This window comes from Lonchura striata, chromosome 3 (genome assembly GCF_046129695.1).
Source record: "Lonchura striata isolate bLonStr1 chromosome 3, bLonStr1.mat, whole genome shotgun sequence".
Lineage (NCBI taxonomy): Eukaryota > Metazoa > Chordata > Aves > Passeriformes > Estrildidae > Lonchura > Lonchura striata.
The window spans coordinates 27269513-27296997 of NC_134605.1; the positions used below are offsets into that span (position 1 = coordinate 27269513).

At 43.0% G+C, this 27485-nt stretch overlaps 1 protein-coding gene across 3 annotated transcripts in view; it reads right to left on the reverse strand.

Moving 5' to 3' along the window:
- Positions 1-2137: 2137 nt before the first annotated feature.
- EML6 (EMAP like 6) overlaps positions 2138-27485 on the reverse strand; it is an 85142-nt gene continuing 59794 nt past the window's right edge. The window contains exons 21-43 of one of the 3 annotated variants that reach the window (XM_077781997.1): positions 26711-26852; positions 25522-25674; positions 25133-25264; positions 24198-24286; positions 23399-23575; positions 23109-23310; positions 22775-22901; positions 15521-15535; positions 13184-13262; positions 12063-12192; positions 11439-11537; positions 10255-10275; positions 9721-9894; positions 8846-9054; positions 8243-8400; positions 7510-7624; positions 6851-7039; positions 5697-5869; positions 4826-4988; positions 4213-4316; positions 3055-3208; positions 2721-2821; positions 2138-2162 (exon numbers count right to left, since the gene is read on the reverse strand). In XM_077781997.1, coding sequence (XP_077638123.1) covers positions 2138-2162; positions 2721-2821; positions 3055-3208; positions 4213-4316; positions 4826-4988; positions 5697-5869; positions 6851-7039; positions 7510-7624; positions 8243-8400; positions 8846-9054; positions 9721-9894; positions 10255-10275; positions 11439-11537; positions 12063-12192; positions 13184-13262; positions 15521-15535; positions 22775-22901; positions 23109-23310; positions 23399-23575; positions 24198-24286; positions 25133-25264; positions 25522-25674; positions 26711-26852 — 2931 coding nt within the window. The remainder of the gene's footprint in view (positions 2163-2720; positions 2822-3054; positions 3209-4212; positions 4317-4825; positions 4989-5696; positions 5870-6850; positions 7040-7509; positions 7625-8242; positions 8401-8845; positions 9055-9720; positions 9895-10254; positions 10276-11438; positions 11538-12062; positions 12193-13183; positions 13263-15520; positions 15536-22774; positions 22902-23108; positions 23311-23398; positions 23576-24197; positions 24287-25132; positions 25265-25521; positions 25675-26710; positions 26853-27485) is intronic. The other 2 variants (XM_077781998.1, XM_021537683.2) reach the window with 2 other exon arrangements.

Genomic DNA, 27485 nt, shown 5'->3' on the forward strand with positions numbered 1-27485 from the left:
AAATTTATTTTATATGCAGATCTTAAGTGAATGGCATCTTGACCGTTGAAAAATAGAAATTCATGCATTAGTATTTCAGTTTACAGTACAATACAGCATTACTTCTGAGCATTTTATACAGGAAGCCAGACCATAGAGACATACAAACCATAAGTAAGTGTTTTCCTGACAGACACTATTGCTTGAAGATATTTCTCACATCACTGTTGATTAATTCATTCTGCCACGCAACTGGTTTTATTTGGGATACAATCAATGTGTAAGGAAGGCAAACATGAGTGGTTACAACATAGGCAGAGGTGCTCGCTGCTGGCAGCACCTCACAGAACAGGATTTGATCCTGAAGGTTTCTTTAAATAAAAAAAGACTGCATAGGGACTCATACTGTGTATCTGACAAACTGCTCTGCTGTATAGTCATATAAGGCATTAATAAATTCAATTGTAAAAAAAAAAAAAGGTGATTTTTTGAGGTTGCTGAAGCACTTCATGTGTTAAACAGACAGGAATACACTCCTTTAATGGGATGTTTTGCTACTTTTCTGTGCAGTGGGCAGCAGAAACAGACTGGCAGGAAGGTTCCAGAGTTCAAAATCCTATTGTCCTGAACTGGGATTAAAGCACTGTTCCTTTTCAGAGAGTAAATGTAAGTCTAAATGTTTTATTTTGGCCTCTATTTTTTTAATTAAGAAAGTTAATTTCAAAATATGGCTGTTGTTCCATGCCCAGAATCTTAAATATCTTAAAATACATATTTTGGCATTGCCCATATTTGCTATTCCTTTTTAAACTTTCTCCAATTCCACTGTCCCTTGAGCTTTTGGTTTTGTCAAAATATTCTAACAAATACTGAAGGGTTTGAGTTGCCTTTTGGGAGTATCTGTCTGTGGTTCCACTTTCACATGGAGGCAGCTCTCCTTTGATCTCAGCTGTCCCCCAGGCCAGGACAAGAGGCTCTGTGGGGTGAAGGAGAAGCAGGGATAGGGAGAGGAGCCCAGAGTCATCCGAAATAAGCTTCCCCCCCCCCCCAAAAAAAAAAGCTGCATTTCCTGGTACCAGAGGATTTGTTTTGCTTACAACCAGCATGGACTGGCTGGAGGGAACACATAGCCCTGCTATAGGGACATTCCAGGGATGTTTTTGAAGGCTTAGGACCCTGCTCCAGAACAGGAAATAAGGATTGATGGAGGCTTTCCCACCAGGCCAAGATTCTGGCTGGCCATTGCCTGTAGGAGTGTAAAGCACATTTTCCCAGAAGTGGGGAGCATGCAGGAACACTTCCTCTCACTCACTGTTGGAGTTTAGCTTGCACTGCTGGCTGCAGGAGCAGCTGCCCAGGAGCTGGAATGCCGTCACTTTGGCCTTCTGACAGCACAGAGCCGCTTGCTGTCGGAAACAGTGGGGAATTCACTTGTGAAGGTATTAAAAAACCAAAGCAGAAAAGAGGGATCGTGTAAGCACCCAGCTGGAAAAGGTGAGAGTGGTTTAGCCCTCCTCTGGGTGAGAGTCATAGCACCATGTGTGGAAAGCAGGTGGGGGGAGGCAAGGCTGCAGCCCAAACTACTAGAAAATTATTCCAAGGCACTTCATGGATAGAAAATTCTGCCAAGTATATATATTTAAAAATAAAATGGACTTAAAAAAAAAAAAAGGATACTTTGCTCCTTCAATTAATGAAAGCTGAAGGGTTACCTCCCCTGTCCCCAGCCTGCTCATTAAATGCTCCCAGCTTTACTGAGTTCACAAAATTGGACTTTTAAGCAGGTGTGGTTAAAACCCACCCACTTCTTGAACGTTGTTCAAGCCACAAATTCAGAAATTAAAGGGCCCAGTATTTTGTCAGCATTTTCTCCCTTTTCAGACATGGTTTGAACAACACAGTATTAGGCAAAAGCAGCTTTGTGAGTGAACTGTTCATCCCTTTGGGATCCCCAGGTTACCCTTCAAACCACAGCTTCCTTCGCAAGGGTGTCAGGCTTTCCAAGGCCAGCTCCCATCCCCTTTCAGTAATTTGGGATGAGTGATCTGGAAATGTCAGCCTGCAGCAGGGCTGGGATTCCTGCAGCTGGAGGGGCATTCCCAGCTGCCCCGGCCAGCACAGCCCTCGCTGGGGCATGACAGCAGCAACCAGAGGCTCCTCAGAGGCAGCGCCACACGAAGACACTGGAGACAGGAGTGAGAGCAGGGATTGGCATTTGGCACAGCCCAATGAGACAGAAAATAAACACATTGGGTGTGTGAAGCACAACACTGTGTGTGTGTGCAATACACTCTGTGCACACTGTGGCTCTGCATATGTATATGCAATGTGTGTGCACTGTATATGTGCATGTCTGCAGAGTGAGCACTGTGTGTGTAGTGGGCATGTGCATTGTGTGCACAGTTTATGTGTGTCTGTGCATGACTGCAGCGTGAGTGTGCACCCTGTGTGTGTGTGCTCTGTGGGCAGTGTCTGTGCACTGTCTGTGCATATGCAGTGTGTATGTGTCTGAGCATACCTGTGTGCACTCTGTGGGCCATGTGGATCTGTGTGTGTGCACTGTGTATCCATGTCTGCTGTGTTTGTGCACTGTGTACGTGCAGTGTGTTTGTGAGTGGGATGTGGCTGTGTGGGTCACGTTAGTGTGTCTGTATGTGTGCACACCCGTGGCTGTGTCCCTTTCTGTGTGTGTCTGGCTCTGTGTCCCTATGTGTGTGACTGCCCCAGCCCCAGCCCATTACCTGCAGTCGTCCCCTCCGGTGCTCACCACGAACTTGTCATCGTGCGAGAAGCGGATGTTGGTGACGTGCGCCGAGTGCCCGAAGTATCGCTTGTGTTTGGCCTGTGGGACAGGGCACCAGCTCAGGGATGGCACCAGGCAAAGGTCTGTGCCCGCAGCCATCCTGACACCAAGTCCATCTCGCTCCCTGGGAGCTGCCCATGGATGGACTGTGCTGTTTGGATGCTGTAAGAGCTTCCTGAGGGTGGACCATGCTGGTTGGGTGCTGTAACAACGAGTGCTGTGGGGTTTGGGAAAGCAAAAGCTCCTTAGGTGAAAGTAAGACAGGCACTTACAAATTTCTCTGTGCATGGGAAGTCAAACAGCTTGACCAGCCCGAAGTCATCTCCTGTGACTATGTTCAGGCCAGCATGGGTCACACAGGCACAGTTGACATCTGCTTTATCTGCATTTCGTGGCCAGATCCCAATGACTTCATCTCCAAGAATGCTGTTCCAAAATCAAGGTAAATAAAATACATTAGACCATAAGACATAAATTGCTGCTGCTCTTCCACAGGAGGCTGAGCCAACACAGGTCAATAATAAAAAATTGCTGCATTTAAAATAAAATTGTCCCTTTTAAATTATTGCCCCTGAGCTCATCATTTTTATGTGATTCTTAAGCAATCTCTATCCATTAATCCTTATGTTTATTTCCCATTATCTGGCATCATTCTACACCAGCATCTTGTGCAGCTCTGGTCTCTATGAGCCTTCCCCTGGGATTTCTGACTGCACTGTTCCCTTAGCTGTGAGTTCCTGAATGATGGAATGCTTGTCTCGATGTTGACTCGTTCTCAGAAATAGGTGTTCTTCCCCTGGCTTCAGTTCTCTGTAATCATTTACCCACAGACTCGCTGCCAGAGGCATCTGCCCCCTCCCACCACCTGCCAAGAGTCCTCTGAAATGGGAAATTTGGGGCAGATTTTTATGCCAGCAGAGCAGAGTAGGAGGATTCTCATTTACCTTCTCCTAGCCCTGCCTGCTTCTCACCCCACTATCACCTCTGCCTTTGGTCTGTCCCACTTCTTGCAGGAAGAGCACAGCCACAGTTCTGCAATCCTGGGGGCACATTCCTGTGTTCATCCACATCAAGAAATACATTTTAATGACTCTCAGAACTCCTTAATGCAATCAGTGCACTTTTTCAGGCCTTCCATGCTGCTGGCGTTTGCTGATGTGGGACAAGGCTGCCTGGAGTGGCCCAGAGCCATGTGAAGGGCCTGGGATGAGTGGCAATGAGCCACTGTGGCTCTGTGAGAGCCCCCGGTGTTATTAACAGCACTAATTACTACAGACACCAAACAGCCAAAGGGTGTCGGGTGGAGCTCTGAGGAAGCAGAGCTTCGGTGCACTTGCAGGTTTGCCAGACCCTGGGGACATATCGGCATTTACACACCCAAACCTGTGGCCTGACCCCAGTGCTGGCCCCATGCTCTCCTTGGGTGTTACCTGGTCCATGTGGCCCAGGTGATTTTCTCTATGACTGCAGGGTCTGTGATTTGCTTTCCCAGTGGCACCTCGTGAACTTGACGCTTGTAGGCACCTGTGGATACCTGAAAGTGGGAAAGGAAAAACCTGGAACCTCTGCTATAAACACGTAATTTTCTGTAAAATTTCCAACAGTCTCACCGGGTTTTATCAGCAATTAAACATCTAGGATAATATTTCTCTTTCTTCCTCATTACCTGGAATTCATCACATGACATATAAAGGAAGAACAATGTTACAGGATGATGATGGAAGGAGATGCTCACATACATCTGTGAGCTGACAGATTTTATCTCACTTCTATACTTTATCTCAACCTAATTTTACTAAATCAGAAACATTTCTGAAGGAAACCCTTTCAAATTAACAATTTAACAATGGAGCTCTCACATACATCCCAGCCTCAGGGAGGAAGAGAACTGCTTTCATATGGATATAATCCACAATTTCTTTTTCAGCATTGTACCCCATCCACTGACCTGGAATAATGCTTTGCCCTTAGCACAGCTCAAGCCTCCATCTCGTTATGATGTTCCAACAAACCCGAGCACTCCGGGGGCTATCCCAGACATACCTGGATGTACCTGCTGTCTGCAGAGAAGTCCATCTGTATGACAAAACTGGCAATGTCCTTGCAGTAGCCAATTCGGTTTAGGGTTGTGCCTTGAGCAAGATCATAAAAATCCACAGTATGTTCTTGTGAGCCCACTGCCAAAAATCTGTTATCTGGACTGATCCTAAATAAAACGGAGTGGGAATGTCACTGGCTGTTTTGGTGCAAGATTTGCCTTTCATGCTAACGTGACAGGAACTTTTTTTAATGAAAAACACAAAAAACCTTCTGTCAACAGCGAGATTGAACCCAAACCAAAACTTGATACTTATTTAGAAGAGGAAGACTCAGGATCTCTCTGACAGAGGACAGGGTTAGATGGAATATTGGGAAGGATTTTTTGCCTGTGAGGATGGTGAGGCCCAGGCACAGGTTCCCCAGAGAAGCTGTGGCTGCCCCATGACTGAAAATATCCAAGGCCAAGTTGGATGGGGCTTGAAGCAAGCTGGGATAGTGGAAGGTGCCCCTGCTCATGACAGGGGTTGGGACTGGATGAGCTTTATGGTCTCTTCCAAACCAAACCATTCCATGACTCTATTCTGTGTTGTTTGTTGTTAAATTGTATTAATATTGTGTTCACATAAAGGCACAGCACAGTGTGCAGAGCAACACTAATCCTCTGGGAGTCAGCTACAGGAACTTCAATTTGAAGAATTAATCCCCATAATTACAGTTGTGCAGTGGCTGTGACTGAATCAAAGCACAGCCACAGTGCCCTTCACCAGCTCACACAGGTTTCAACAGACACAGACTTACAAAACCTCTGCAAATCCACCTGGCACTCGATGGCCATTTTGTTGAGCTAGGGCTGTGTATTTTGAGCACCTCCTACCTGATGTCCTGAATTGCAGACTTCCTGTCCCGCTTCTTGCCCCAGACCTTGAGGCTGTTGACCAGCAGGATGACGAACTCTCCGTTCCTCATGCCGATGGCCACCATCTCGCCGTCAGGGCTGTATGCAGCGCAGCGCGCGGGGTGCCCCAGGCTCACCTTGTTCACCAGCTTCTGCGGGGACACACGCAACAGGCTCACACCTGCCCAGGACACAGAGAACTTCCAAACACAAAGTATAAAACTTGCTTAATTAAAAACAAATCAACTCTGTTTCCCTCTAAACATAAACCTGAAATGTCACACCGAGACTCACATCCCACCAGACATATGTCGCTAAGCAGACTTCAAAATAGATGTGATTTGGATGGGGTGTTCATGTTTGCATTATTTTTTTAGACTGACATTTAGTGTCACACCAGAAAAAGGACTATTTAGCAGAACAAGCTGAAAGACCTAAGTTGTTTCAAAGATGACTTTGACATCTTCAACAACTGCTGATTGGCACAGAGCTTTCCCATTTCATTTGATATGTGGAAACATCCTAGAAAGCTCTTGCATTTTTACCTAGCTGGTTGTATTTATAATAGATTAATTTTCCTCATTGAAAATTATTCCTGTTAGCTCAGGTAGCAAGCTTTTGGAAAGGTTTATGCTGGCCAAAAGGAGCTAAAAAATTTTTGGTGTCTTTTTTTTAATGTTTTATTTGTTGTTTTTAAAAATGGTTGTTATTAGTCAATTTGACTTGGAAAAATCCCTGAGGCAACATGCAGAGTTCCAAAGGAAGACTCTGAAGAAGAGGGAGCCGTGCCTGCCAGGAAAGGGGAATGATGGGCAGGGGCTGTGTGTGTGTGTGACAGCACAGTCTGTGTCATCCAGACAGGCAATGTGGAATTAAAATGCTTCCTTGATCCCCCAGCCTGCAGATTTGGATCCAAATAAACAACACTAAACAAGAGACACTCCATGGACAGGTGTGCTGGTGAATCCCTGCATTCCTCTGGGAATGCTGGTGCCAAACATGACTAAAACCTGCTCAGGACGAGGCAAAACCCTTCTTTCATTCCAGGGCTGCTCAAAGGCACAGCTGGAAAAATGGATACTTGGCTAAAATGTTAATTTTTGATCACACGTTTTTATGTTCGCGGTACTCACTTTGTCCAACAGGTCCCAGATCCTGGCTGTCCCATCATTGCTTGCAGAGATAAATATGTCTTTGGAGGGGTGTGTTGCCAAACCCCAGATTTCCCCTTCCATGTGACAGTCAATCAGCAAGTTTGAAGCTGCGTTTTTTTCTCCTACTTCAAGGATTTCTCCATCTTTTGTTCCCACTAAGATTTTCCCCTGTTTGTAGCCAAAGAAAAGGAGTGGAGAGAGTTGGCCAGTGTAGCAGTAACTGCTAAGGTTTAAACTGCCAGATCTTCCTTGGCAAATACTTGGAAAAAGCATAAACAGATTAAGCTTGTAATCGGTTAATGGTTACTTGATTGGCAATATAAACCAACATTCCTCTGTGGTGTTTTTATTAAGGAATGTATCAGATTCCTGAGCAAAATGAAACAGAGGCCATCCCTGGAGCACTCAGCTGGACAGGTCCCACCTTGTGCAGCATCACTGCTCCTTTCTCATGCACAATTCAAACACATGCAAGAGTTCCTGCAGCAAGTCACATGACTGTTATTCCTACTGTGTTCCACTCCACCAAAACTCAGGGTCTCTCAGTAACTCCCAGTGGGGGTTTTGTGACTTTAAAGAACAAACAGAAGTTCAGGCAAGCAGCAGAGCTCTGCCCTCTGCCCCGGGCCGCTCCTCACCTTGCCCCGGCACACGGAGCGCACACACTCAATGAGCTGCCCGGTCTCCAGCTGGAAGGCTCGGCACCGCTTCATCTCCTGGTCCCACAGCTTCACTGCTCCTCCCTCCTTCGTGCTGCAAAGGAGGCCTGGTGTTACCTGGATGTTTCCTTTACATATGAACATCTCACCGGTATTTTTTTGTTTAAATCACTAAACATACATTGACCCACCCTCCACTCTATGTCACTATTATGATGCAATGGTAACTAAATAATAAAAAGTTAAATGCTTTCGCATTTCATGTTTTAAACAGCACCATAATTTGTACAAACCAAACTGCCCTCTTGCCAAGTATCTCAAATCTCTGTTTCCTGGTAAATCTGTTTCTTGTGGTAATCCCAAAACCCACAGCATCTCCACTGGGAGAGGCTGTCTGTAGTTTGACAGAACTAACAAATGATGAGAACTCCACTTACGGCAGGAGTACAGGCAGTACAAGCTTATGCAGATGTTTGGAACAATTCCAAAGAGGTTCAGCATCTCCCTGCCACATAACATGTGCCACTGTGATCCTCAAGTGTCCCCCTCTAGTCCTTCACTTACTGAGCCATCTGGGCAGGTTATGCAAAATTGAGAGTGAAGCTGCTACAGCATAGACAGCATTTATCTCTGGGGTGCTGGATAAATAACGAAAACAAAAACCACACAAACGAGACAGAATTGTGCACTTTAGGAAGATCCTGTGTCTTACGGCCTCTCCTTCCCTCCAGTAACAATGAGCCCATCCCGCAGAGTCGTATACATGGTGAACACTGGTCCTGTGTGAGCCTTGGCCACCAGCCTGACCAGGAAATGATCTTTCCACACGTAGACATCTCCATTTATGGCACCAGTGAACGTGAGGTTATTCTGCAACAGACAGCAGCAATCTCTGACACAATGGACACCTTGGCATTTTTGTTCAGCTTTGAGTAATATTCTTTAAACTAAATTTAAAAGTCCTTAATGACCACACTGGATTGTCACCATCACTAGCATGTGTCATGCCAAATACCATCAGCAGAAAAAAATGATACATGAAATAACAGATCACAGTTTAAGTTAAACAGATAAATAACCAGAAAAGAAAAAAAACAACCAAAAAACCAGCCAGGGTAGTAGGTGTGAACAGAACTTAATAGAAGACATTCACCCAGTTGTGCTCAGGAAATTCAGGGAAGGATCTCAAGGTGCACAGGTTTTAAATCCACATTTCACTAACAAGCACTGGGTTGGATTTCAGCAAAGAAAACTGACCCTTGCAGGTTTAATGCAAAGGTAATGTAAAATCCTGTAGCAGGTAACTTGAACTCACTGCTCCAAAGGCAACAGAGAGCATGGTTTGCATTTTGGCATCTTCCATGGAACCAATGACCCCTTTCTTGTAGAGCAAAGCACTGCCAGCCAAGGTCCAGAACTTCATGTGTTTGACCCCCACGGACACGAACTGAGTGTCAGAGTCCGGGCGGAACTCCACAACGAAGATCCTCTCCAGGTGTCCTCCCCTACTGGCAACTTTAGCCCCTGGTTTAATGAGGAAAAGAGAGGATAAAAACAAAGTGGAATTTACCTGAGAAATGAAGCTCTGATATGATTTTATCAAATAAATTGAGTTGGTATTGGATTAGAGATCTGCGTCCCAGATGTGAAAGCTACAAATCCCACCGCTGTCTAGTATATCAAACATCTCAATGCAACTCCCAAAGTCCCTGGTTGCATCCCACGGATATAGGAAATGCAGATTTAAGGCCTTCATAGCACAATCTGTCTCCTGGGTCAGTGAAATAACACAGAAATATTGGCTATCATCTGGTGAAAAATGCACAAGGACACACTCATGATCTGAGGCCCTTTTCCTCTTCCTCCACCGTTTCCAAAGAATTATTTTCTGGAAATTACTTCCCAAAGGCCTATCTCCATCATAGTACTTGAAGTGTTTTAGGAAAGAAAAGGAATAATTTACCTTAATTCCATTTAATTTTACATTAAGCATCATTCTTTCCTTAATTTCCACTTAGAATAGGTGTTTAAAACTTATCTTCCTGTTCATATTTTCTAACCTTTTGCCATCTTCAACTGACTAACTGGGATAGAGTGGGGAGACAAAAGTCCAAAGACTTGAAAGGCAAAGCCAATCATTATGCACAGTCCTGTTAGGCTGAAGGAACATGATTTCCCCCTGGTTTGTACCTTCTTGCCACCTCCAGACAGTGATGGTGTGTTCTGGGTCGACTCCCACTGACACCAGAAGTTTGCCAGTGGCACTAAAGTTCACATAATTGACCCCTTTGGTGTGGAAGCAGCGCAGCATGGAAAGGGTTTGCTTGCTCATGGCATCCCATATATGGATTGTGGGGGTTGTACCTGTGGGACAGAGGCATTAAAAGAGAATTAATTCTGGAAAGCTTCAGAGCAAACCAGGCATTTTTCAAGAGTATTTAACCTAAACAGACATTAGTTGGGGGTTTGGATTTGTTTGAAGATTAGCACTACTGAGAAACAAAGAGAAATCAAAATAGCTTGCAAAACACGGGGTAGGGGGGAATCACTGTAGTCCGTGAAGTCAGACAAGTTCTAAAAGAACAACATAACATTCATGAAGAGCCTCATGCAAAAGAAATTGCCTGCAGATGTTTCACTTGTATCCATGGTTCACACAGATACAACGAGGCAACATGGAACTTGTACAGGACTCTGCTAAATTCACAAACAAATCAGCCTTACCTGGGAATTCTGTCATGTCACCTGCATTGTGAGAGCAATGGCAAATGAGGAAGCACCAAGGGAAAACAATAGGTGAAATAAGTCATGTGACTTGTGCTGAAGTGCCAGCATCAGCACCAGAAGGAAAACAAAATTAAAAACTTGGAAATGGATATGGATTAAATCAACAAAACAAATAAGCCAGGAATATTGTTGAACTTTTTTTGGGTATATTGGCTTTTATACACAAATACTGCAACAATATTTAGTACTTTTAAGTTTAAAAATGGTACCTAAAAGAAATATTACAGGCATGCATGTTTTAAAAATTATTACATTCAAAAGTGAAGTGAATCTCTAGTTATACAAAGTATCAAAACAAACTCTGAAGCACTGATCTCCTGAGGCCTAGGAAAAGGGCCTTTAGCTTTTCCATGTCACAAAAATCAGTGTTTTGCACAGCTCTGGCACCACATGCAGGTTTGGGTGCTCCCTCCACATTCCAGATGCAGTGACTGTGCTCAGGACAGGCAGCAGAGGGTTTGTGTTTGTCACTGTGCTCATCACTACAATTCCCTGCCTCCTGTTAAGTGACTCTTGTCCTCAAGTTATGAATTCCAGTTTCTTTCTGGAATGGGCTGAGACATTCTGACCCTGTTCTCCTCCATAAAGTTAATTATTTCAGCATTAGGCTGAGGGGCAGCAGATCCTTCTAAAAGCTTGGGACAACTCATCCTGCATTCCCCATGCAATGTTTACTCCTGCAGGAGTCTCCATGTAAACAATAAACACCCAAAGAAATGGGTTTTCTCAGCTGTCCCCTGATATGTCCCCTAGCTTCTGCTGAGATCTGTCTCTGTTTCTGGCCTTCTCTGTACTGCTTCTGTATGGAAAATGATGTTCATTGTACTCTCACTGCTAAATAGTGCCTTGGACACAGGAAGGAAAGAAGAAACTCTGTAAATCAGATTATTGAGATGATTAAGCAGTTTATCAAAGTTTGTCTTCTAAAATAAAATTACACTACAATTAACTCTAAAATTCAATCACTCACAATTAGAGATGGAATTGAAACAGTAAGAAAACGCTGCAGCTTGATTACTTCTTCCAAATCAAACAAAAAGTAAAGTTCCTCCACAGAAAAGCCCCAAATAAAGCAGTGCCCTGAAAACTGTGAGTGAAGCTTTGCTGTGGGGGTCACGTACCAATCTGGCTGGTGGCCACCACGTTCTTGTACTTGGGGTGCTGGTTCACTGTCAGGCACAGGATGTCATCAGTGTGCTCCAGGTAGAAACTCTGGCTACCTAATGACATCCAAGCAGGATTTCAGTCACCACAGGACCGAGGAAAGAACCACCACAGAAGCACAGACTATTTGGCAGCTGCTACAACTCTGCTCCCATTCCCAAATGCACTATGGATACAACCGTCAACACACAGAGGTGGATACAAAAGCAACATTTGGGAAATTATCTATATACCCAGAGAATCAGCCTATAGCCACCATAATTGCAAGAAACACCAAAACTGCCAATGCAAAGCCCAGGTTTCCCAGTGAAATCCCAGTGAATCGAGACAGTGAGTGGGGAAGTGGAGGTAAAGCCCTCCCAAGGGAAGAGGCCCAGAAAGGACAGATGGGGTCTTGTTTCCCAGCCCACAGCTGTCCTAGGACTGGAGTCCCCAGAGACCACCTACATTGGGTTTATGCTAGTTATCAAGATGCAAAATGTGGGAAAGCCACAGGAAGATTAAAAGGTTCAGACTTTCAATCAAAAATATTTTCCTTATAAGGCTATTTTATCTCCAAGTATTTTTTCAAGTGGAATTACCAGTAGAGAGGTTTTGGACAATGCCTGCTGCAGCTGTGTGGAAAATAATGTCAGCACCATCGTTCAGGTAATGGAGGTTGTTGCGACAGTCAAATCCTCTGTATCCAAACACGTGGTCTAAAGCCAGCTCCTGCTCCAGGAAAACAAAGAGAACAAGAGTGAAATGGAAGAAAAAACAAGATTTCAGAGCCTGGACCACTTAAGGACAATTCTAAATTACACAAGTACAAATATCTTGTAGAAGCAATAGAATAACAAAACAATAATTAGTTATCCCCACTCTGCTCATTTATTGAGGCATAACATTATCAGAGGCTATCAACAACCTTTAACTGATCAACTGAAGCACTGCACTTATATTATTTTCTTTTTTAATTATTCAGAAGGCCATAAATGCCCTAGTTCTGTAAATTCCCACTCCAAACAGATGCAACTCACAGAACAGGTTGGATTTTATTGCTCTTCCCATCACAGTTTAATATTTATATAGGGTATGAGATATTTTAAAGAATCTACCTGCAGAGTTTTCAAAAATCATTTTAATAAACTACCAAATTTCCACAGACCAAATTCTGACCATAAAGTCCTTAAAGGAAGCCAGGGCAAGCTATAAGTAACTCTGTAATTAAGACATTAATCAGAGGTGTAATTGCAGCTTACAATGAGTAGTTGCCAAGGAAATTTCCTCCAGGAACCCAGGATGGTTAATGGATTGCTGTTAGAGCTGCTTTGGAGCCCTGAAGCCCAACTTAATGACTGTCCCAAACACAATCACAGCTTGCTGGAAACAATCAAAATTTGCCATAGACCAAGTGTTGCAAATGGTCCACACAGGTCACAGAATATTCCCCTGGTTCTGCCTATTAGGTGGCAATTCAAGCAAGTTGTTTGGGAAGAAAGTTCCAAAGTCAATGAGCAAATTCCATCATTCTAAATCCTGCACAGGATTTTTCCTGGGCCAAAGTGCTGATTCTGGGTGTATTTCCCTTGGGATTGAGCAGGGAGCATGGAAATGCAAATACTCTGTGATTGTACCTGCCCTTCGCTGAGAGGCAAAACAGGGATGGATTTCACCCAGCACATGTTACTTATAAAGAAATATAAAATATATTAATTCTGACCTCAACTAGTTTCCTTTTTTTGTTGACATTGTTCTTTTGCAGTTTCTCAGGCTGAGGAGCAGCTCTGCTCACAGGTGGCCTGAAAAGAACATTTAAAAAAGGAGACAATCAATATATTTGAAAGTAAAACACAACCTTCAAAACCACAGCATGTGTGAGCAGCAAATGGACAGTTGCTTCTGTATAAGCTTTTTTCAGAGTTGTACAATAAACTGATTAAAATCCTGCACTTTTTGCTAGAAAGAGCAGAAACATTGATGTAGACTTCACAGATGAGTGGCAGAACAAACAACCTTACACCATTCAAAAGACTCCAAACCATAATGATTTAAATCCATGGAAAAATTATTGAATATTAAATCATGGGAAATTGGTGCTTTCAGAAATGATCTGAAGTAATTTCTGCAGCTGGCAGTTGACCTCTGCCCAGCCTTGCTTCTTCTGAGAAGCCCCATCCCAAAACCTTGACATGGTTTCAATAAAATCTTCTCAAAATCATATTAAAATGGTTGCATTTAAATGCACAAGTCATTCACCCAAGGGAATTTAGGAGATTGAGGCCAGCAAAGATTTTTTTATATAATTGCAGTTGCTAAAAGTAGATAAAGAGACAAATGCAGAACGCAGGCTGAGACAAAATCTGATGTGTGCAAATGGTCTGTAAGGCCAGATAACCTCTGCTGCTGCTGTTGATCCTGCTGGGAAAAGAGGGACAGAGCTAAGGGGAGTACGTGGAAAGCACTCCCAGGGCTTATGATTCCAGAAAAATGTAACCTTGCTATTACATTCCACATGCTGTGAAATTTGTTCCTGAGATCGTAACTATCACTAATTCCTAATTTGCAAAAAATTAATTGGAGAAGAATGAAATCCCTTTTTTATATAGGGAGCTGCTTTTTCTGGAGCTGGGTTTTTCATGGAAGGTATTAAAGGCATGGTGGACAGAGAACAGTGGGGACTGAGCCCTGTGGGAATGAGCAGCAGGACAACCTGAGCTCTGAGACAGAGCAAGGCTGGAGGTAACCAGTCTAACCCATGTCTCAAGCACAACAAGGACCAACAAGCACATCAGCAGGTGACCCCATAACACAAAGACAGTGAAAGAGTTACCTTGATCCCCTTGTAAGCAGCAAATAAAGCCAAGCAAGAAACTTAATACAGTTTAGGAGTCACTTCTGAGCATAAGACTCATGCACAAGCACTTCAGAACACAGCAGTCATTCCTATGGCACGACACATGCTATCCAAGCATGCCAGCAAGAACTAAAACAAAAACCAAAGAGCACACAGACCCGGAAACATCACACCCGGCATCCCTGGGCAGCCTCGGAGCTAAAGATCCTGCAGGATGGAGGGGAAAGGGAAGCTACATCCAAGCTTCCTGCACACTTTGCACCAAAGCAGAATGGCATCCCATGGTTGGTTTATTTTCAGGAGCCTGACAAGGAGGGAACTGGTAGGAAGTTGACAGTTTCCTAGGCAGTGCTGAGACTGCACACAATGGATGATTGTTCTCTATCCCAGCTCAGCTGCAATTTAGCCCACAATTGCTGTGAGGAGGCCAAGTCACTCCCAGGACAGCCTGTCCTGCCTTGCCCTCAGGGAACAAGTACCTTCATTTCCTCAGAGAGGGTCACTCAAATCCCCTGGGGTGACCCTGGACGGAGCAGGACCAAGCAGCAGTGCTATTACTGGCAGGGAATGGGCAGAGGAAGTTATTACAAAACTTAATTGTCTTGCAAAATAAATTCATTATTTCATTCCAGCTCAGATTTATGAGGGCCTCTGAACTAGCACTTAGGAAAAGAATTGTTTTCTTGTATGCTTTTTTCTGTTTTAGTGTTATTTCAAACATTTCCACATTTCTTTATCTAGGAATATAAAAGTTTATGACAAGAGCAAGCCAAAATACTTCATGAAAGCAAGAGAACACTACCAATGTGACATGCTTGATAGTCACCAGATTATAAGCATGAGTCTTAATTTGGGGACACACATAGTTTTATAGATACCTACTCACAGCACACACAAACACAGATGTTGTGTGCATTCATATATACACAGCCATGTATATATACACACGTGTGCATTCACTGCCTCATCACCATCTTAATAAAACAAATGGAAAGCAGCACATTTGAAACATTGTAAGAAGTCATTTCACTTTTAACAAGCCTGTGACTACATCTAGTTTGTTTTGACACAGAAGATTACACTGCCAAGACAAGAAATTTGCACTGTAGCAAATGCCACCCTTTTGCCCTGTTGCACCTGTGCAAATTGCATGGCACATTCCCAGCAATCCAGGTCTTGGCTGGGCTCCCCATCAATACTTACTTGACAATTCCCTGCCTCCAAAGGAAAGCAAGTTAAAACATAACACAAGCATTAACGGTTTCTTTGCAGCAATTGAAAACAAACATGCTTAGATCATGTTATGGCATGGAGGAGCTCCAGGAAAGATAGGACACCATCAGATATTAGAGGGTTTCAGTTCTTTGGGTACTGTGAATACAGCAGAGAAGGTTTCTGTTACTCATGCCAATCTCCAGGATGTTCTCACATGAGGACACGCAGCTGTCAGTCAGGGAGAGAAGTCCAGATACAAACTCAAAAGATGCAAAACCTCAGCACCACCTTCATGCAGGAATGTGAAAAGATGTGAGTGAGCATTCCCTCCAGCCACAGCAGGGAGAGAAGCCCAAATCAGGGGTGGGGTGAACAGACAGCACCAGGATGGAGAACAACAGATGGACACAACAAGAGCTGGGCTGGGGGGAAGAGGGATGGAGTTTTGGAATAGTGGGGCATCTTGTGGGAGGAAAGAGATGTGATCTTAGAGAACAGGGCCAAACTATAAGGGGGAAAAAAAGCTAGAACTGTTTAGATGGAAAATAAAGGTCAAAAGACAAGGCAGATAAAAAAACTGTTATGATAAATTCTATGGGAGGGGAGTATAAGCAATTCCTGTTTCCAGGTCACAGGCCAGAATTGCTGCATGGTTGGAGATGCTGACTGCAGCAGGAATAAACTGGTGAGAACACAAACATTCTGCTCCAAGATCAATAGGAACAGCATGGGAACTCCAGAAACAGTGTCATGTGAAAGGGACCAACAAGGTCTGGAGCAGGGACAGATTGACAGGAGTATCCTGCAACCAAGAAGGTGACAGGCTGAGCCAGCAGCAATGGGTAGGGAAAAGCTTCAAGCCCAAAAGGGAGACAGACATGAATTTATATAGCTGCAAACTGGAGAGAGAACACACTTGGATCTACACAAACATGAGCAGGACTGCTCCTGAGAAGAGAAAGCAAAGTTCAAGGAGAGGAAAGGGTGGTAGGGTTGGACTGGGAAAGAGAACAAAAATCCAAGGTTTAAAAAATACACTGTTCATATCAGAAAAAATGCAAAAGCAGCTTTTAACTGTGCCCTTCACCAGTGACAGGAGGGGACTCCCAGGTGCCAAGCTGCTGTGAAACTCCTCAAGCTTTTTTTTAATCTCTTTCCAGAGAAGGGATTAAAAGATTTTGTAAATTCTAAACCCTTGGGTTTTCCCATCCCAACATTCATATGAGTTTTACATACAACTTTTCCTGATGTTATTTTTTAACACGCTGTAGCTATCATAAGACAACAAAAAGAATAGGATTCAATATGAAAATACCCTGCTGTCAAATACAGCAGATCAAAGCAAAGCTCAAACAGAACCAGAGAGAAACATCAGTGGTAAATTACATTTTTAAAGGATTGAAAAGGCCTTACATGGTTGCAATATTTAGAACTTCACATGTATGCTGATGCACTCCTTAAAATTGAAAAAAAAAAAAACTTCAAAAAGTACTGCAGGACTTATGGTAGGGCCAGCTGTTGTCACAGCCTGTCAGGGCAGCTGGTCACTGCATTCCCAGGTCATTCCAGCTCAGTGCCCAGTGTAGCAGCACTACAGCAATTAGTAAGGAGGGTAATCACTGGAATGACTTTGTTCTGAGCACCTTGGGAAAATGTTCCCTAAACAGCTCCTGTACCACAGACTGGCCCTGCTGTCCCTCACACCCTGGACACATTGGACACACTGAGGGAATAGAGCCCTTTCCATTTGTTTTGTTATTTCCTGCATAAGCTTCAGCATGTTTTGAAGCTGTATTGTGTAAATAAAAACACTGAACTGATCATATATAACAGATCCTCCCTCTGCATGACAGAACATGAGATATATGGCTTTTCCCATCAGCCCTGGACTACCTCCTGCACAGCAGCCCTCAGAAAAGCTGCGTATTTCACATCACCCTCAGGGCAGAGAGCACTCGGATTCAGAGAGAGAGGCACTGGGAATGCATGGCAACGATGGCATCCCTCAGTTCCACTTCCCCAAGTGTCACACAAACAGAGAAGACCTTGGAACCAGCTCTGTGCTAACCTGTGGGAGCAGTGAGATTGAGTCTGAGTTCAGCTGCTTGGCAGGGACTGACAAATACCAGTCACAATGTGTACAAGCCCTGGGGACAACTGGGATGAAACCAGCAGGCTGTCAAATGCATTGAGGGTGCATTAACTTGACATAATGCTGTTGAGAAAGTAAAAGTGAATATTCCAAATTATGCTGCTCATTCTCAGAGAGGGGCTTTCTGCTGGAATAAGCCCAAAGTAATTTTTTCCACTCCAAGAATGTGTTTTATTTTCAGATATATTTTGAATAATCCCCACCTACACATAAATACAACACAGATTCACACTCAAGAACTTGTGCACTGCACCCACAGACATGTGTGTGTAAAGGTACAGGAATCAAGGCTGTAACCATACATCTAATAATTCACTTCATGGCGCAAAGGCTTGTGGGGGCTATTTTGGAAGTTTATATCAGTGAGTTAATGTTGTTTTAAAGAAATCAATAACTTAAAGAGCAACATTTGAAGAGAGAAAATTCAGCTTCTTTAACTTTTCATCTTTATCAGGACATATGATTACACATGAGGCAAATACCAGGCTCTGAGGTGGGTAATTCATGGAGAGAGACAAGCCAGGATGCCAAGAAAATGGAAAACCAGACAAACATGCTAATGCTGCTTCTTGTTTTCAACACGTTCCACCTGCTTTGAAGGAGTTCCCATCACCAGGTTGATGTGGAGTCATACAAATTGAGCTAAAGAAGAGCTGCAGATGCAGGGGGTGTGTTAGGAGTTAGTAGGAGTCCAAATGCAAACAGGTCTTTGCCTTTGAGATTAGTAAATACAATCATCAGCAAGCTTGCGTTACTTCTCATCGTATCAATTCTTGGTTTAAATGGTCCCAGTTCAAAACCCAGCCCTTTCCTGAAACAGCACAATTCTTCTGTGACACACAGCAGAGCTTACAATTGTCCTGGATTGTCTGGGACAGTCCCACCAGTGGCCAAGGGGTCCCGAGGAGTGGGAGCGCCACGCTGGGAGCTCCCACCCCATGAGACAGCTCCTGCAGCCCCTCTCGAGGGCACCCTGCTCCTGACCACAGGCACAGCAACGGGGGCCAGCCACAGGGGCAGAAAGGGAGGCAAGGGTAATGGTGGGTGGGGAGGAGAGGAGGGAAGGCATGGAAAGGGGGAAAAAGAAAACAACAAGGTGAGGGAGAGGAGAAAGAAACAACAATCAATTAATGGTCTTAACCAAACACGCCAATATAACTGCAAGACATTTTAAAACTGTGCCTCAGCAGCAGCTCTCCTGTCAGTTTGCCATTCTAAATCTGCAGCTGTTGATGAAGACAGGAAATGCTGGATCCCCCAAAAATACCAGGCCATGATTTGATTAAAATCCTACCAGTAAAATCTATGACATAACTTCTACACTCCTCCAATATATTTGCAGAATCATGATTATTTTAATTACATTTGAGTGAGACAGGAAAAATAAATTTCATACAGGGTTCACATTTTCTTTTCTAAGGGAAAGCATTATTATTACTCCTAAGTTTGTACTAATCACTGTACAGTTCAGCTCCCAACCCTACACTTGCAATCTTCTCAGGAGTCCCATCACAGTTCCCGAAATCAAATTCCTCCTGAATTGAGCAATTGATTGTTATTTCTAGAGAAATTACATACCTGGAGGTTTTCAGATTCACCACTTTCTATTAGAAAAGCACAGAGCCCTGCAAGCTTATTCCAGCAAACAGAAGAATTAAACATAGACATGTCTATGTGTCGGTGCCACATAGCACATTTGAAATGCGTTTGATTACATAAGCTGAAAATTAACTTCAGCAACAGTTCACCCTCTAAATATTACTATTAAAAGAAAAAACCTTAGTGAGCTCCAAGTCATTGCCCCCAAGAAGCAGCTCACAGAAGCAGCCCCAGCTATTCCTACTTCTTGCTTAAAACAGAAACATGCTTTTCCCTCTTTTTTTCCCCCTCTTTCCTTAATTTAAACTTGCTTAATTACAAGTTTCTGCTCACTACACCTTCACAGTTTTCCCTTTCTCAAAGCCACAATGAAAATACAGCAAGAGGGACACTCCAAGACCCTCACTAGATGTTGCAGTAAGGTGGGCCAACAGTTTTCCAGGCTTTGGGATTTACTCACAGTTTCTGTTCTAAGCAGCCTTCCAGCTTCTCCCATAGTTTTCAAGACGTGGACAGTAAGTTACCAATGCCAGAATATTCCATGCACAAAAGCCATTAAGTGCACAATCACTGGGGTCTTCAGACAGACATATGGCCCAATCGCAAAGGGAAAGATCTGAAATATTACCCCCAGAAAAACTTCCTCCTCAAAAGCCTACCAGGTTTCTCCACATACCTGCTGAAAGAGAATGGAATACACCCTCTGGGTTCCCTTCTTCAAACCTGGAGGGGCTGGGAGAGCTACTTCAGCTGTGCCTTAGGCAGAAAATCTAAAGCTTTAGGAGCTGCCTCCAATATTCCTTGATGCATCTTCACTCAGCCCTGTGCACAGAGATTTCAAGACTCCACAGCCTCAAGGCTGGCTGACTTGACCTTAGATTTCCCTGAGCATTTAGGATTTCCCTCAACACAGACAGCTGAGTACTTGCAGACTTTCCATTTCACCTGGATTGCTCAACTGTCACTTCAGACTCTTGGAGGTGCAAAGAAAAGTCAGGCCAGGGGTTTCAGAAGTTTGTCATGGGCAGACAACCCCTTTTCCAACTGCTACATTCTTCTGAGTTCTCAGAAAAGATGGAATTTGGCACAGCTACAAAGCTTCCCTCATACTTCATACATCTTCTGAGAAAAGTCAGATTTAACCAGAGGCACCCACAACTGGGAGTGCCAGGATTCTGCAGGAACTGTGTCCATATTGCCCCACTGTGACCAGGAATTGTAGTCTTGCAGTAGCCAATGCATGAATCCTATCTTACTGCACCAAAACTCCAGCATCTCTCCCAGCTTAAGGCCCTATCCAATCACAATGCACTCAGAAAGCAGTTTTGCTGACATTTCACCATAAAGTTGCCACTTCTGATTGTTTCACTATAAATTCTCACTATTTTTATTAATCCCTTGAAGAATCCTTTCAAGTGAATTGATCTTTGCTTAACAAGTGACATATGTAAATTATGAGATTTGTTGTCAGATTGATCAAAACAGCAAATTCCAAATACCAAAGGTGTGATTGTACAGAAGCATCTGTAATTAAAAAAGAAGATTAAAAATGCGTACAAGAGCTGTGACTCTCAAGCAGAAAACATGGGAAGAGCAGTGACAAGGGTTTACTTTTAACCTAGATTAAAACAAAGTACAAAACTGTTGATAGCAGAGAGACAGTAGAAGAAAAAAAGATAGAAGATTGTTAAGGCCTTGCTTTTTACTCTCCTCAGTCCAGAGCTTGGGGATGTAACATAGGATGGGTTATTCCCTTGGGATGCTCTTTTCATGTGCAGCCATTGTGAAGGGACTACTCTAGAAGTCAGGGGCAACCTCACTGGAGAGGTGCCTCCCCATTTTAACAGCCACCAACAGAGTGGCAGGCGTGGAAAGGCTGGAGCAGCTTCCACAGGGCTTTGTGGTGCTGGGTAGACATGACCTGCTCTCCAAGAGAGGGGCTGAGGATGAGGACAGGCTCCAGAGCCCATCACACAGCACAGCCATGGGTGCAGAGAAGGGAAGCTTCCCAGGCACCTGAAGCGGGATTTTCACTCCTGGACTGGAAATGGTGCTGAAAAACTGCACAAGACATTGATGCTCTTGCTTAAATCATCAGTAATTCATAAATACAAGTAATTTTTAAGCCCAGCTTAATCCATCAACTTTAACTCACTCTACAGTTGCTTTTGCATCATCACAGCAGAATAAAACAGCTGGACAGTAGAAGGGTTTCTGGTGCAAAACAGCTGTACCAATGCCACCTATTATTCCTGTAACAATTTAGCAATTCACCCAAAATAAAATAATAATTCTCCTTTTTTTAACTCAATTTGCAAACATTTATGTTTACCTGATCATACACTATGCCTTTTTGCAGAAAAATGGAGGAACAAAGTCTTTATTTGAGGAAAAGAGATAGTCTTAAAAGAAATGGAAAACGAGAAGGTTATGGTCCAACTTTTTATTGCAAAAATCACTGATCCTCCTCCTGCATGATATTGTTAAAATAGTGTGATGAAAATAATGGGTGCAACTTTTTTCTTATTGTTCATACCCCACATTTCACACCCAATTCTCCTGTTTTGCACATTTACTGAGCAAAAATGATTAATTACTTTCTGTTCAAGATGCTCAGCACTGCATTCTTTGAGAGCTTTAAAGACAGAAACTTATTTTTCCAAGGCCTACATGAGATTAGGAAGTATTATTAACTTCACTTTGTCTTCTGCAATAACAGAACAAAGCTGAAATTCTTTCTCTGGGTTAACCCACAGCAGTCTTTTGTGCCAGTGTGCAGTAGGGGGACAAGAGCAGGGAAACTCCTGATAAAAGATGATCATTTCTAGGAAAATACTCTATTAAAAGAGACAAAATGAATTCACAGCTGAGTCACCAGCTGGATTCACAGGTAGGGATTTACTGCTCCAGATATTGAGGAGGAATGTATTTTGCTGGTTATAAATGCTCCTGTTCTGTCCCATCAGATTTTATCACCCCCTCCTTTAGGTCTGTGTTTCACTGGACTCCTCCCCTCTGTTCTTAGCTGTTACCTCTTTTCTTTGCTCTCCTATCCAACACTGTTCCCCTTCCAGCTAATTTTTTTTAGAGTATTTCAGCCTAAGGCCAGCATGGGCCATGGGAAATTCCAGCTTTAACAGTGACAACACAACACAAGTGACTGAAAATCTTTTAATAAAAGCACCACCCAAAGCCTTAACCACAAAATATTTACAAGCTTACCACTATCGCAAGTCCTCTGCTGCAGACACACACTGGTTAGGAGAGAATATAAATGCTCATGTGAATGGCAAGAGAGAACACAACACTCAGATGTGTCATAGGCACGTATTTTTCTCCATCACCTTAACATGTTGCACTCTGCGAACATCATTTTAAATGTTATCTGGTGAATTTTAGAATTCCTATCTTATTTCTAAGGACTAATTTTAGTTGAATGAAAACAGATGCAAAAGGGCACACTTGGAAGTAAAAGCCTTTGTGGGACATACCTCTCTTCCACTGAAACCTCCTTCAGCTGCTGATGGGGTTTTGTGCCTTCCATTTCTCGGATGCTCACTGCATAGATCTTAGTGGTGTAGTCAATTGCTTTTTCTCTTGCAACATCACTGTCATAACCTTAGAAAAATCAAACATAGAATAAAACAAACTACCCTTGTTTTGTAGTGGGACAGTAGAGAACAAGATGATCTGCAACAATGAAAGGAAGTAAACAAATGCTACCAAGCTCTGCTTACACCAAAATTCAGCATAGCAAAGCTTCAAGTTAAATGCCTGTGTGAATCCCTCATTGAGGCAAGAAAGACTGAATTAAATCCTCTTTACCTCCATCTTCTTCTGCATCTGTGTCTGATTCTTCACTGTCCACCAGCTTGCTCTCCTGGATGCCCAGGAACTCCCTGGTCCAGATCATGAGCGCGGTGTCGGCGCCACCGACGGTGAGGAGCACTGAGTCGTTGTGCAGCCACTGCACGTTGGTCACCTGTGCACTGTGCCCCACATATTTCTTGAACCTGGCATGTTGGCCCTGCAGCACAGAGAATCCCCCACTGGCAGCCTGGGAGAGCGCCTTCCTTCTTTTCCTTTCCCATCACTGAAATAAACGCACTTCTTACCTTCACTGGGTAGGCGAAGAGCTTCACAAACCCAAAATCATCTCCTGTGGCCAAGAGGGTTCTGTCCTTTGTGAGACTGGCTGCGTTGACAACAGTGACATCGCTGTGCATGGGCCAGATTCCTTCACAGGTGGGACCAAGCACGCATGTCCAGGTGTCCCATTCAATCTTCTCTATCTGCAAACAAATTTCCCCCAAAGAAGGCTTCTTACTTTAAACATACCAAATACACATTCATTTCATGTGGATATTTTTCTATGTTTGACAATTATTTTTATTTTAATACTTTTAGTTCTTAAGAAACTGTGCTGTTCCAGCTTGTTAATACAAATTGTGTATCTTTATCAAAAGGCTTAACACTTTAAACATTCCCATTTTTTCAAGGCAGAGCATGATCTGGATACAGATCTCCCTGAAGATTTTCTGAAGTGCTAAACATGGGCAATGTTGTAGTCATGTAGAATTACATGTCACAAATAATCAGCTTCATGAAAACCCTGGTTCTGCTGTTTGAAGGTGGTTTATATGCAACTGGTTACACAGAAAAGAGGTGGCTTTGAGAAGGGGGTTATGGCAAATGGCTGCTAATAAATAAAAAAAATAAATTTAGAGATACAAGCAGAAACCTGCACATTCTGCCATTTTACAAATGCTAGGAAAGACACTGGGAAATTACTAAATAATTCTAATTCTAACCATTGTAAATAGAGTATTATAAAAGGAAAAAAAATTACACCATTTGAAGACAAATCTTAAAATTAATTTTCACAGTAAAAATAATCCAGCCCATAATTCATACCTCAGCAATTCTTATAATATGTCTTTTCCCCCTTGGTGCTTCAAAAAATAGATGTTCTTTGGCACCAGAATTGACTTGCAATAACTTTCCTGAATACAAAAGGAGAGTTTGTTATGAATCTTAATAATTATGATGATTATTAAGAACTTTCTTTTGATTGAGTGAAGAGATTTCTGGGGGTAAATTAAGAAATTATCCTCTAGAGAGTTATTCATAGCCAAAGTAACAAAAATATTTAAAATCATTTTTGTTAGGGTGATACTCTGGTTCAATGCATAAGTAATATTTTAAATATCATCCAATATCCTTAAGAAGTTGCTAATGCACAGCAAATCAGTTTCTGCTGATAGTGAATATTTTGCTTTCATTTCACCATTACACTAATGGAAGTCAAAAATAAATGCATGTGCTATTAATTTTCTTAATAACTTTACAAGGCAGCTTTGCCAAAAGTTGAACCTTTGCCAGCTCCCATCCCTTCTGCACTGCTCCACTGGCAAAGGCAGCTCCACTCTGGGCTGTCCTGGGATGGGAAGTTTGCTGTGCCCATGGGTGATGCTGTAGTGTTGCTGTCACTAGCTCACACCATGTTTTGGGGCTGGTGAACAGCAGGGACAAGGCTCAGGCACACAGATTGTCCCACACAGATCCTTTTCTGCTCTGGGAAGGCTCACTGGCACGAGCTCATTATGAATCCTGCTTGATTTAATTAGTTGGGACCATCAGGCTCTAGCTTCTTGCAGGGATTGCCATGCAGAGCTCAGCAAGGAAAGGAAATTGGATACCAACAAAGGTAATTGCACTGGATCTTTACAGTGGCTCCATGGGAAAAAAGCATTTGCATCAGTGATTGATCTCAGTAACTGGAGGGGAACAGTTTCCTGATATTCCATTTTATGGGCATTTCCAGTCTGTATCTCTGACCAACACTTTACCTCTGGAATCCCAGTCGATGTGGGTGATGTAGCTGGAGGCACCTTTGCAAATGCCAACCCTTTTGCTGGTAAGTACATTATAAATATCTACAAAGTTATCATGGGAAGCCACAGCCAGGTACTTTCCTGATTCTGTAAGGAGGAGACACCAAGGTTATTAAAGGGTAAATCTTCTAACTGATACCAGTGTGATTTTCACCACTGTAGTGAATTCACCAGGCAGGGGCGGGCCTATTATAGTGCAGCACACAGCCACATGGAATTGTAAAGTATTTAATGCACGGAGCACATACAAAGCCAATCTTCCTTTGGAACATTCAACCTTGCCTAGACAAGAGAAACAAACTGCAAGATAAACACTCCTCTCCCACCTTATCATCTGGTTGTACCTCGTGAAAACTTTATATCCGAGATCATCTCCTTCCTGTGGTGGAAAGAGACCATGTCCTCCACAGTGTCAGCATTCACCACCAGAAAACTGCCGTCGTTCAACCCGACCGCCAGGGCTTTCCCGTCGGGAGAGAAGGCACAGCAGCGCCCGCCTGTGGAAAGCACATGGAAATGAGGAGGATGTCAAAGTTTAAAAACTGGGATTGAGAAAACCACCAATGAACTGCAACTGAAAGGTTCCTACATCAAGTATGTTGCTTTCAAACAGATTCATTATGTCTTGAAAAAGATATGTTACAGACCGGTATGATGGATGCTTCATTACAGGGTACTCTGGAGTTAACAACGATGATTTAATCCCTTTTGAAACAGATTTATGTGCAAATACCACCTTCCAGCCACATTCTAAATGCACCAATGCCAGAAATAAAACAAAAAAAAAAAAACCCACCCAAAACACATACAGAATGGAAATTCGGATGGAAAATTCAAAGATTCATTAAGGGCAGTGTACCTCTGCCTCAGCATTATTCCTGACATACTCTCCTCCTGCAGCTATCCTCATCTATTCCCAGATTCACCTCTCCATAATATTTAAATCTGTTTTCTCTCAGCCAGTTAGGGGCTCCTGTGCTCCAGATCTGTCACTGAAAATGAACAATTTAAAATTTCCTGAGGGATATCAATGAATTAATAAAATTAGAGTGATTTTGAGAAGGCACCATTTCAACACAGCTTATCTAATTTTATACAGAGGAGAGGAAAAGTGTTAATTTTAGAGAAGTTGGTTTAACAGGTAAAGCTCATATTGACAGCAAAACATGCAGAAAATTGTACTTTTGTCTTTATAAGGAAATTCTTTTATATCAGCAATGTACTGGCCTTAAGTATTCCTAGGGAGGAAAGTGATTTTGGGGTCAACTCATTCCCCTTGAAACTGGGGGAAAAGAGACTGAAGTTCTTTATATTATTATTCATTACAATAGATTACAGTCCTTTTTCTTCCTTCCGTTTGCACTGACTTGACACATGCCAAAGACAATTTATTTCCTGTGCTCCCAATTTTTTAATGACTGTGTCCTTTGCCTGCCCAATCAATGCCTGTGATGTGCCCTGAATGCAGGGAGGGAGCTGTTCCAGAAGCAGGGGATCCATGGCTGCCCCAGGGCCTGGCCAAGGCAGAGTTACCTTTTTTGAGCTTCCTCACTGCCAGCATGCGGTGCTGCGACGAGAGCTCCCAGATGCGCAGGGTTTTGTCATCGCTCACAGTGGCGCACACAGGTAGGAGAGGATGAGCTGCCAAGCCCCACACTTCTCCTTCCATATGGCCCTGGAGGAAAGCATTCCATACAAGAGGAAATAATGCCTGTGGGGCTGTGTAATATGTTCTAACTTTGCCCTGCCTCATTGTGCAAGTCTCAGGCAGTAAAGCCTTCACCATCTTCTCTCTCAAAAGCTTTCCGCATTCCAAAAGACCTAAACGCCTGCTCTTCCTCCCCCAACAAATGTCTAAAGCACTTTTCCATACTCCCCCTCCTCTATTATTGACTATAATTGCTGTTCTTCCAATATTCTCCTTTCCAAATTTGAGATTAATAGGGAACAATTACACCCCAAACAGGACCTTATCCTGAAATCCTAATATAGGCTAATCCTCGAAGTTTATATCCTTTTTTTAGATCCTTGTTTGTCCAAAACACATAATACTTTGTTTTAATCTTGCCTCAGATTCTCAGTTTTCCAACTTGTTAATCACTCTTCCTGCTTTTTTCCAGATTTCCTTTAGCTTGCTGGCACTGCATATCAAGGTTAAATAACTTCTTAGTGCTCTTAATCTGCATTAGTGAATGAGTTCAATGTTTTATAAAACACAACCTCACACATCTTGGATAGTAAGGCAGTCATGCAGGCAAGACAAATTTGAAGGATTAGTGATCAAAATTTACTGAAAAAAGAATACCAA